The following is an 11220-nucleotide window of genomic DNA, read 5'->3' as shown; positions in this document are numbered from 1 at the left end:
TTAAGCTACTCACGCAGAGAAGAACGGCTGCTGCTGCCATCATCATCCGTCATCATTTCTGCTACACTGGCAGGGCTAGGGGCCAGGACTCTACTCTTCGGGTTTTTGGGGGATGATGCTAACTCCGGGTCCGATAACAGGCACCACACCCGCAGTAGATGCACTCAGTGTGAGGTCTCGCAGCAAGCTATCAAATACGGCGCATTTTTCGGCTTTAAAAAAAACGCTATGCGTCGCCAGGTGTTTCATCGGATTTGAGGTGTTACCTCCTTTGACAGTATCACAGTATCAGCTTAAAGCACTTGTTGCAGGCTGCTGAGTTTGCATCTTTTGCTGTGAAGTACAGCCAGACTTTTGACCGCTTTGCCTTGGGCATTTTTAATCTGTAGCTCTGCTCTAAAAGAACGTACGTACCTGGACCCGCCTACTATCCTCGGAAAGGTAAAATGATTGGCTAGAATTCAAAGTGTGTGACATCTCAGGAAAAAAAGCACAGAAATAAAGCACCGAAATGTGCGCTGCTTTTCGGTCTGGTTACTACCGTTTATGTCAGAACCATCATGGCACCGGTGCCATCATGGCACCGGATACCGGTACCCATCCCTAGTGTTCATGCATTAAAAATAAATTCAAGGCCAGACCAGTGATGTCAGAAAGGTCAAGGAGGCTGTTGTGTTGGTGCAGAGACAGCATCAAACTCTATGTGATTGTGAGCTGTGATTAGTCCTGACAAAGCAAGAAATGCAGAAAAAGTAATGGAAGTTTAAAAAGATGAGTGACAGAGAACACCGAGTCCACAGATCTCAGGCTCACAGGGAGTGAGCTGAGCTCGCCAAATAGTAACTCAATATACTCACATTACACATGCATCACAGATCAGATAGTTAAGGTTATAATACCTAATGGAAACTTGTAGCAAATTAGCTGGGCATGACAAACTTCCCCAGTACCAACTGTGGCCACAAGAGGGTGCCAAATCATACAAAACAAAGGCATATCAACACATTAAAGTTATAACACACACTCATCCTGATCTATATGTGCAACCTCGAGGTCACGTGTAAAGTTTATATTTATGGGGCAGCTAAAAAGTGAAGCAGCTGCAGGTGAGGCAGGAGGAATCAGCTGATGCAATTAGTGAGAAAGTGGGGCAGGTGGAAGCACCTGTTCTGAGATCAGCAGGGTCAGTGAAAAAACAACCAAAACAGACTAATGCTTCAGCACAGCACAGTGCAGAAGAACACAAAAGAATAAAAAGTTTAAAACATAAACTAAAATGGATCAATCTGTTGACAGAATAAACAGCATTGATGCAGTGAGAGATAAATAATGATCCCAAACTGAACAGCAAGCAGCAGAACCCTGATTTAAAGTCTGCTTGGAGCTGTTTGACTTGTTCTTGTTTGTGCCAGTGATTTAATCATAAACCTCCATGAGGAATTCAACTTAGCATTCAAAGTATTTCCTGTGTCTCAGTTCAGATTCTTCCTTTAGTAGTTTTGCAAATACACTGCTAATTTCATTAGTTTATTGCTGATTTACAGCTCTGTGTGCCAGCTGCTGCATTTTGCAAACATTGAATATTTATGATGCCTCTGAACGTTCATATTATTAAAGTTCTCTACAGCAAAGTCAACAGTGTAACATGCATAATCACTGAACAAACCCCCCAAATATCCCAACACATCAGTGATTATGAACGTCTGTTGCTTTTTATAGTAGGTAAGCATCTGTGTTACCATCAGTGCTGATGTTGTTGCCGGCCTTTCCGTTGAATGACGGACACACCATCCTACACTGATGGAGCCAAAACTGATAGTTTGGACACGTTCAGTTGTCCAATTAGGAAACATAAGACAGCATTAAACCAGGATAAACTGGAAGTTCCACACAAGCACAGGGAAACATGCAGACTTCACGGAGAAGGACCCTGTGAACGTCTGAGCCCAGGATCAGCCTGCTGCTGTAGACATTTCATCCAGCTCACAGAAGGTAAGTTTTATTCCTAAAAATAAGTTAATTTCCTTCTGCAGCTGTAGATGCTCGATGACCAACTGAGAGTGCAACTTCAGTGAGAATATTTGTAAGTGTGAATATTTTGTATGTAGACAGTGACAGCAAAAGACAAAGAAGCTGTTTTTTGATTTTTCTGCAACCTGTTAATGGCTAAAATATTATATTTGCTATATGAATTTTTGTGAGCTTTTGAGACTTCTACATCATCAGTGTGATTTCTTGCCTTCCTCCAAAGAGTAAATAAATTGCCGAAACCATTTCTAAGAAATAAGCATTAAAAAAAGAGAGAAAGAAATGCTGGATGTACACATATATGCACATTAATATGTAAATTATTTCTATCTGTTCTTTACATGTTCAATAAACACACACACAAAAATAAATTATAATGATCATTTCATGGTTTAGTCTTTACTGAATTGTTCTCTGTGTCCTCCTGACATTTGATGCAAACTTATAGGTCTTAATTCTTCTTTAATTCAAATTTGTCTAAGGATTATTTTCTTAGGAGAAGTTTCAGATATTAAAAATGTTAGATATTTTAATGTGGTTCATTTTGTCTATTTTTCTGTGAATGATCATGAAACTTTGAAAAGTGTTCGCTGATTTGTCTCAGTAACTTCTGTTCACTAGTTTCTTTAGTATTTGGATGTCGCTGTAATGCACAGTCAGCAAAAGTCTGCAGGACTTCATTTTGTTCTGTAGCCACTTCAAAATCTCACTGGGCTCAGGAGAGACTTTTATTGCACTCCAGGCTTTTATAGTGATCTCAATTTAAAGGAAATATTAATTTAAAAGACAAACTGGTCCAGTTTAGATTTACAGAACAACAAGAACAAAAACAGCAAAGCAAACAGTTTCACCCCAAACCACCAGGATTAGGATCGGTGGCCCTGTGGTAGGAAATAGATCTGGAAGCTGCTAATGCACACTTTGCTATTAAAGCGTGCCACCTGTGAGTTACTGAATGCGAGAGAAACCAAAAATCCAATAAAAACTCGATTACAACACTTTATTTGTAAGCTCCAATAATACGAGCAGAGTATAAACTCATTTCTGGCAGAAATACAAGCATGTTTGGAAGCCGAGTGAATCCCAAAAGGACGACGAGTAGATTCACCTGCTGCAGAATAAAACACAGCCAGCCGGTCCTCTGTGAAAATATATAAAGAAATGATAAATAAAAGCAGCGACAGAAACAGCATTAAAACAACAGGTGTTTAATTTTGCTGCAGTCATCTCGGATGATGAAAGAGCCGGAATATCATTTAAAGCTACAGAAATGAACTGTTGTTTGCGCTGAAGGGAAATGGGGACAAAGGAGATTCATTTCCACGCTGATGGACGTAATCGTTCACAGATATCTGCCAATCATGTTCATTTATTTCTCTGCCTCTTTGACCCACAGCAAGATTAATTGTTTGATTAAGATTGATCAAAAAGTAACGTTTAAAGTCATAAAAGTAGAAAAAAAATGCAGTCTCCTGAATCTAAACTGGCAGCTGATTCTACAGAAGAAGAGCCTGAAAGCTGAAGACTCTCAATCTAGTTCAACTTTTGGAAACTATGAGAGTGACGTGCTCTGTTAGAACAAAATGATGCTGTGAGGTCTCTAAGATTTTAACCCAGTGAAGAGTTGAAGAAGGAGTTTTTAGGACAAGCTGATAATAATGCATTGCAAAGTCCAGCAGAACCAACACATGCATGAACTAGTGTTTCAGCATCACTGCTTGCTGGTCAGGTATGGTAAAAATGGTAAATGGCCTGTATTTGTATAGCGCTTTACTAGTCCCTAAGGACCCCAAAGTGCTTTACACGTTCAGTCATCCGCACACATTCACACACTGGTGATGGCAAGCTACATTGTAGCCACAGCCACCCCGGGGCACACTGACAGAGGCGAGGCTGCCGGACACTGGCGCCACCGGGCCCTCTGACCACCACCAGTAGGCAACGGGTGAAGTAAACTAAATTATAAAATCTGTTAAGTAGATTTCAGGTGACATTTCCATGATAATTTTGGGTAATTAGAAATAAATACAGGTAAAGTTTGGGGATATTTGATCAAATTTATTGTGATTAATTTTAGGGTGAAGTTGAAAGTTGTTGTGACGTATGTTTGAAGTTGGTGTGTTATGTGTGTGTTACGTCAGCCAAGAAAATAAATTAGATTAGGACATTTGGTCAGGGAATTTTATTCCCACATTGATTATAGGGTGAGACCCGAGCATCAGATAATAAACTGGCGGTTAGAGTTCACAGTGATGCTTCCAGAATTATTTAAAGTTCTTAGGATGGGAAGTTGGACTTCCTAGGGGTGCAAAATGTTCTGAGGGTTATGCCTCCACTCTGTTCTGGACACGGAACATTGTCCTTGGGCGAGAAGGTTAATTCAGCTGGCAACTGCGAGCACTGGGGACGCTCGTTAATAGCTAGTGGTCAAGCACCACTTTTCTTGCACCGTTTGACCGACAGGGGCAGGGCCCCTGGGCGTGACCATTTTAAACATGGCTCACATGTAAGCTTTACGTAAAGCTTCAGGCGCCAGCAGGACGCTGGGCGTTCATGAGGTGGAGCTTCTTGTTGAGCTGCGGGAAGCGCTTATAGATTAACATAGGCCTTAGTAATCGGGCCGCTGGCAGATAACGGCTACAATTGACCAGCAAGGTGGGCGAACCTGGGCTTGGACGCTTTTAAATTAGTCGAAACGGTAGGATGACTAGTACTAGAGGAAGATGAAGTGAAGATGTGAATATGGTAATGGAAATAATTTATCTTGGCAGTTACTGGCAGTCTTTTGTTATATATAAATGTGTGAATGTATAAGTGAAGTGTAAAATTGTCATTTGGAATGAATGATTAAAGGTGAACATTGTTTTGAGAGAAAAGTGTGTGTGAGACGACGAAGTTCAGGGAAGTGTGTAAAATGTTGATGAAAGTATTGTGTGGATGATGCTACAAAACTGAGCTGAAAGAATGGTGATATGTGTGGAAAATTGTTAATTGTCCTGATGTCTGAAAGAGCTTTGCTGAGCATGCTGAAGATTGTGATGTGAATGCTTGCAAAACCAAAGAGCTTAGTATATTTAAAAGTGTGTGTGTGTGTGCGTGAAATAAGGGTGCATTGTTTTTAGATCAAGACTTAGCAGAATTACAGAGGGTTTATAGACTGTAAATACAAAAAAAACAAACAAAAAAAAACAAGAGTTCGATTAGCCTGTAGAAACAGGAAAGAGAAACAGAAAAATATCAGTCTGTGTGGCTGTGTTTGTGACAGGAAGCAGTGTGTGTGACAAGTACTTTGCATGCCCATAAAAGGAAACTGGCTGGTGTGTGAAGTATGCACCCAGAGAGAGAGAGACGAGTTAAAATCTAGGGAGATGAAGCTAATGGATGTATTGAGAACACCCGGGGACGTCTGTGAGAGGTCAGGCAGTGCCACAGCCATCCTGGGAGTGAGCGCAAAGTTCCAAACATTAACTTTGTGAGGTGTTAGCAGAGGAGCAACGTCAGACAAAGACCTTAAATTCTCACAGTTCAAATAGTCCTCAGTTGCTCTTCTTGGAGAGCTAAACACACCTTCAGTCTTAGAGCATGATTTAAACAACATTTCGGACCTGGAATAAGTTGGTTCAGTGGCACAAGTGATAGTTAGATTGTCCATGGAAGCATGATTCTCAAGGCCAAGACTTGGTTCTTTAACACAGATAAAACAGCCAGGAGTGTGTGCAGATGATTTTAACACAATAATTTGGCAGTCACATGAGAAATAAGTACACTTATTGGAGTCTAAGCCCCCCACTGGCGAGACTAAGTTATGGAGGAGTTCAACCACAGACACTGATCGACTGTAGAAGGCTAGTGAGTGGAATGCACAAGGACTTGGCTGTGCACAGAAAACATGGTGGACTGGCTCTGAGCAATCCGGCTGAGCAGTTAAAGGGCAAGCAAGGCTCTCCCCCCCGACAGCAAAAGCATAACTTAAACTGTCCTTCTGTTTTGTATTAACAGAAATTACAATGCCATTCCCAGACATAGGAAACCCTGGCAGACCCTTAATAATTGTCCAGCCCCGATGGACTGGTGTAGAAAAGCAGTCGCTGATGTCGGCCTCCAAAGCACTCACTCTGGTCAAACCATCAACAGAGGGAGAAACATGGGATCCGATCAGCGCAGGAACAAAACACACATTTCCATGATCAACACCAGACATTTCTTCTTTCGCTGGCCTAGTTATACAAACTGAACATTCATTATTTGACTTGGGAACAAGGAAAGCTAACTCAGAAAGGGGGTGCTAGCCAAAGGTAATTCAGTCTTACTACTGGTCAGATCAGAAGCTTTCTCATTTGGGTTGTAGTTAATGGACAGTAGGGGCTGAGACACAGTCTTTAACCCTTTAAGACATAGGTGTCAAAGTCTGGCCCGCGGGCCAAATTTGGCCTGCAGCCTAATTACATTTGACCCGCGAAGCCATACCAAATTACTATTAGATCTGGCCTACTGGTATTATACAGCTAATATATATATTGTTTAGTATTAAGCTTTGCTTGTTCCATATTCAGTTGTCCAGCAAAACCTATTTGAGTCCATAAGAAAAGATTCATTCTTATATCTGGAGGAAGATTTTTTTTCAATAAATATTAATGTTAGCCCGCGACTTTGTTCCAGTTTTGAATTTTGGCCTACTGTGTATTTGAGTTTGACACCCCTGCCATAAGTCATTGTTGATTTTGTCTTCACTCTCCATCCCCTGCCAAGCTGCACCTGTGATTCTGCGGCTGCTCGCTGATGAGTTGACAGATAAGATCTTTTCTTATCCTCTGCATCCTTACCCTATCACTTCTGCCTCCCACAGGGCACCAGCCTGCCCTGTTGAAACACTATTTTTTTTCAGTGTTTCAACTGAAAAAATAGAATGCCATTGATCAAAAATAGAATGCCTTTGATCCAAAGTAGAATGCCTTTGTTCCCTTGTGATGTCATCATCTTGCTGAGAGAAAAAACCCTTAAATAGGAGCTTTGCTCTGTTAAACTTTGCTGCTCAACGGACCTTGACCTGACAGTAAGCAAACCCTTTTGGAGAGTTTTGGGAGAGTTTTGAGAGAATTTTGTGTTACTTAGCAATTCACTGACCAAGCCGACACATTTCACCATGTCAGCTAAACCATCCTTCTGCTCAAATGAGCTTAAAATAGTTAAGGGGAGCATTTTGGGAAACCACTACAAGGTAGAGGCTTTCCTCGGAGAAGGGGGCTTTGGTATTGTAGCCAAATGTCGTGATACCAAGACCAACCGAGCTGTGGCTATTAAAGTGAACAAGAGCCGCCCTGATATTCTGCAACAGGCAAAACTGGAAATTTTCATCCTGGAGCAGCTGCGAACGTTGGATCCAGATGCCGCCAACATTGTTAAATGGAACGGCTTTTTCCACGACGGGGAGCGGGTTTGCTTAAAATTCGAACTCCTTGATCAATGCCTGTGGGACTATATAGGGGACCGGAAAAACCAGGGTCTCCCCATAAGCGAAGTCAGGCCAATTTTAGGTCAGCTCACAAATGCTCTGTCCCACCTGGGTTCTGTGGGAATAGTGCACGCTGACCTCAAACCTGGAAACATCATGGTTGTAAACCGCCATGAGTCTCCCATCAAAGTCAGACTTATAGACTTTGGCCTCGCATGTCCTGCATCTGCAGTGATGCCTGGTGACCGTGTGGGGACGGTTGGTTATAGTGCACCTGAAGTTATGCTTGGCCTTCCTTACAATGAAGCAAGTGACATGTGGTCTCTGGGGCTGGTGGCTGTGGAGCTTGGTACAGGGGTGCCACTCTACCCTGGAAATGAAGACTATGATGTTTTGAAATTCATCATAGAGACTCAGGGTCAGCCACCAGATCATGTTCTAGACTCTGGCGTGTACACTGAAGACTATTTAACTGAAGACAACGACAACCAACAGCGCTGGACATTTAAGACTGACCAACAATTTCAGTACGAGACAGGATATGAGTCCCTGGAGACAAGATACATAAAACTGACACGTCTCGATGACCTCGAACAAGTAATGATGTTTAGAAGAGGACCTGAAAATGGCCAACGTCTGTTTGTAAGTTTAATTAAAGAGATGTTGGCCTTGGATGCAAACCAGCGCATAACACCGTCAGAGGTTCTCCGGCATCCCTTTTTCAACCCTAAGAGTTCCCCTTGCATTGATATGAGTGCTGAAAGACCACAAAACCCTGTGGTCTTTCAGCACCCTTCAAACTTGAAATGCAAGAGATCAGAGAAAATCAACTGCAGTTTTCAAAACTCGGTTGAATTTTCTCAGCAAGTATTCGTCCACACGTCAGCCAGCCCATCCTTCAGCTCAGATGAGCTTGAAATAGTTGAAGGGAGCATTTTGGGAAACCACTACAAGGTAGAGGCTTTCCTCGGAGAAGGGGGCTTTGGTATTGTAGCCAAATGCCGTGATACCAAAACCAACCAAGCTGTGGCTATTAAGGTGAACAAGAGCCGCCCTGATATTCTGCAACAGGCAAAAAAGGAAATTTTCATCCTGGAGCAGCTGCGAAGGTTGGATCCAGATGCCGCCAACATTGTTCAATGGAACGGCTTTTTCCTTGACAGAGAGCGGGTTTGCCTGCAATTTGAACTCCTAGATCAATGCCTGTGGGACTACATACGGGACCCGAATAACCGGCATCTCCCCATAAGCGAAGTCAGGCCAATTTTAGGTCAACTCACAAATGCTCTGTCCCACCTGGGTTCTTTGGGAATAGTGCACGCTGACCTCAAACCTGGAAACATCATGGTTGTAAATCGCTATGAGTCTCCCATCAAAGTCAGACTTATAGACTTTGGCCTCGCATGTCCTGCGTCTGCAGTGATGCCTGGTGACCGTGTGGGGACGGTTGGTTATAGTACACCTGAAGTTATGCTTGGCCTTCCTTATAACGAAGCATGTGACATGTGGTCTCTGGGGCTGGTGGCTGTTGAGCTTGTTACAGGGGTGCCACTCTACCCTGGAAAAAAATATTATGATGTTTTGAAATTCATCATAGAGACTCAGGGTCAGCCACCAGATCATGTTCTTGATCCTGGCGTGTACACTGAAGACTATTTCACAAAAGACAACCACAACTACAACCAACAACGCTGGACATTTAAGACCGCCCAACAATTTAAATACGAGACAGGATATGAATCTTTGGAGACAAGATACATAAAACTTAAATGTCTGGATGACCTCGAACAAATAATGATGTTTAGACGAGGACCAGAAGATGGCCAACGCTTATTTGTCAGCCTAATTAAAGAGATGTTGGCCTTGGATGCACACCAGCGGATAACACCCTTTCAGGTTCTACGGCATCCCTTTTTCAACCCTGGCCTCTCCAACAGATTCCCAAGTATCAACATTGAAAAACCATACAGAGTCAATCTCCAGCATGGCATCTTCCACCCTGGACAAAAGTGATAAAAACACAAACTGGGGTTGGAAAAGGATATTAACAGCAAATTACACTGGAAATATTAATTAAGCTGCTCCAATAATTATCACTTAGGCTTTTTTTTTTTTAAAGTTTTTACCCCCCCTACCCCAACCAGTCGCGGCAGATGACTGTCCCTTCCTGAGCCTGGTTCTGTCGAAGGTTTCTTCCTTTTTAAAGGGAGTTTTTCCTTCCCACTGTCGCTAAATGCTTGCTCATAGGGAATCTTCTGATTGCTGGGGTGGCCAAAACTCTAGGGGAACTAGCAATTCTTGTGAAAAAGATAAAAAAAAAAAAAGCCTACCAATATTCAAAGCAGAGCAGCGGACCTTACCATCACATCAGTCCTTTAATCCGACCTAAAACACCATGTTTACAGAAATAAATTCCACACAAACTGGAAATAAATTGTTGTTTTTGATTGTTTATAAATATATAGTGCTACCCTTCAGCCTCCTAGTAGACATACCTGTGTTATAAATGTGAAACTCCTCCGATTTTCAGAAAAGTTGACCTCTGACCTTGAAGTCAAGGTCACTGAGATTTAAGCTTCACAGAGATTTTCAGTAGATGCAACCATGGTATTGATTTGAAAAATCTACACAATCACAAACTTGGATGTCCACAGCGCCTCGCCATATACCAAAGATTAAGAGGTGATTTTTTCTAGGTTTTTATAAAGATTACAAAACACAAATAACAAAAATGCCAACGCTATTGTCATTTTTGACAACGCTATTTTGATGTTGTCTAAGGTAGTGCAAAAAACCAAAACAAACCCAAAATTTAATAAATAAAGTAAATAAGGTATATACTACATAGTATACAAAATTTTAGTGGTCCACAATGGGGTCAATGAACAGAATGAAGGAAATAAGTCTTTTATATGACAATGGTGTGAAAAAGCGTTTTCCTATTTATTTGTATGTTTGTCACACTTAAACATTTCAGATCATCAAACATTTTTTTTCTTTTTTATGTAAAAAGAAAAATCCTTTAACTGACCAGTTTTCTTGATGTTATGATGCTTCTGCCACTGGTTTGTCATTAATAAATCAGACTTTGGCTGCTGCAGCAGAAAAAGACAAAGAGAAAATGTAATCACACAAATCAGAGGTGCAGATTTACACTTTACCTGAAACAGAGCAAAAGTGCTTTTTAAATAGGTTAATGAATATTAAGTAATATAGGCTAGATGTCTGGACATTGCTAGTTTCATTTGGGCCTTCTGGGCCATTAGTCCTCTGGCTTATTGCCAGTTACCAGCCAAATAGCTTGTGTATTTTATTATCTTAGTGTGTTAAAGATTCTAGTTGTTATTCTGGTCAAACTGTGCTTTACTATTTGTTTACAGCACAGCTACAAGTCAAAAGGATACTACATGTCAATGGCCAGCAGCCTGTATTCAGTTTGAATATTGCAGTAAATGTACCTGGATCTGTTTCTATTGGGTTGTGAATTTGGTCTCACTGTTACATCCAAGTGGATTTAGAGTGGGATAAAGACAAAAAGAAACAAGAGAGAATGGATTTGTAGTTAGAAATCCAAAGTTGCTTCTGTTTTGCCCACACACATTGATGATGATTTCACATCACTAAGCAGGTTATCAAATGTGGACAGAATGTTAGCAGAATCTTATAATTCTCATAAGATTGTGTTTTTGTGTCATTCAATACAATGTGTTTATGTGTGACATACTGATATGAATCATAGT

At 41.4% G+C, this 11220-nt stretch overlaps 1 protein-coding gene across 1 annotated transcript; it reads left to right on the top strand.

The window, feature by feature from the left end:
• Positions 1-7171: 7171 nt before the first annotated feature.
• On the top strand, positions 7172-9879 carry LOC148106076 (uncharacterized). The gene has a single exon (XM_087852555.1). The coding sequence runs from the start codon at positions 7172-7174 to the stop codon at positions 9491-9493; it is 2322 nt and encodes a 773-aa protein (XP_087708681.1). The 3' UTR covers positions 9494-9879.
• The last annotated feature ends 1341 nt before the right edge of the window (positions 9880-11220 follow it).

Source organism: Neolamprologus brichardi, chromosome 2, assembly GCF_056152115.1.
Source record: "Neolamprologus brichardi isolate AB-2024 chromosome 2, ASM5615211v1, whole genome shotgun sequence".
In the NCBI taxonomy this organism is placed as follows: Eukaryota; Metazoa; Chordata; class Actinopteri; order Cichliformes; family Cichlidae; genus Neolamprologus; species Neolamprologus brichardi.
The sequence above is the reverse complement of the archived record's forward strand: the minus strand, read 5'-3'. Positions and strand labels throughout refer to the sequence as shown.

Bases quoted from the DNA above. Each gene is read 5' to 3' on its own strand.
- LOC148106076 (XM_087852555.1), top strand. From the start codon at position 7,172: ATGTCAGCTAAACCATCCTTCTGCTCAAATGAGCTTAAAATAGTTAAG.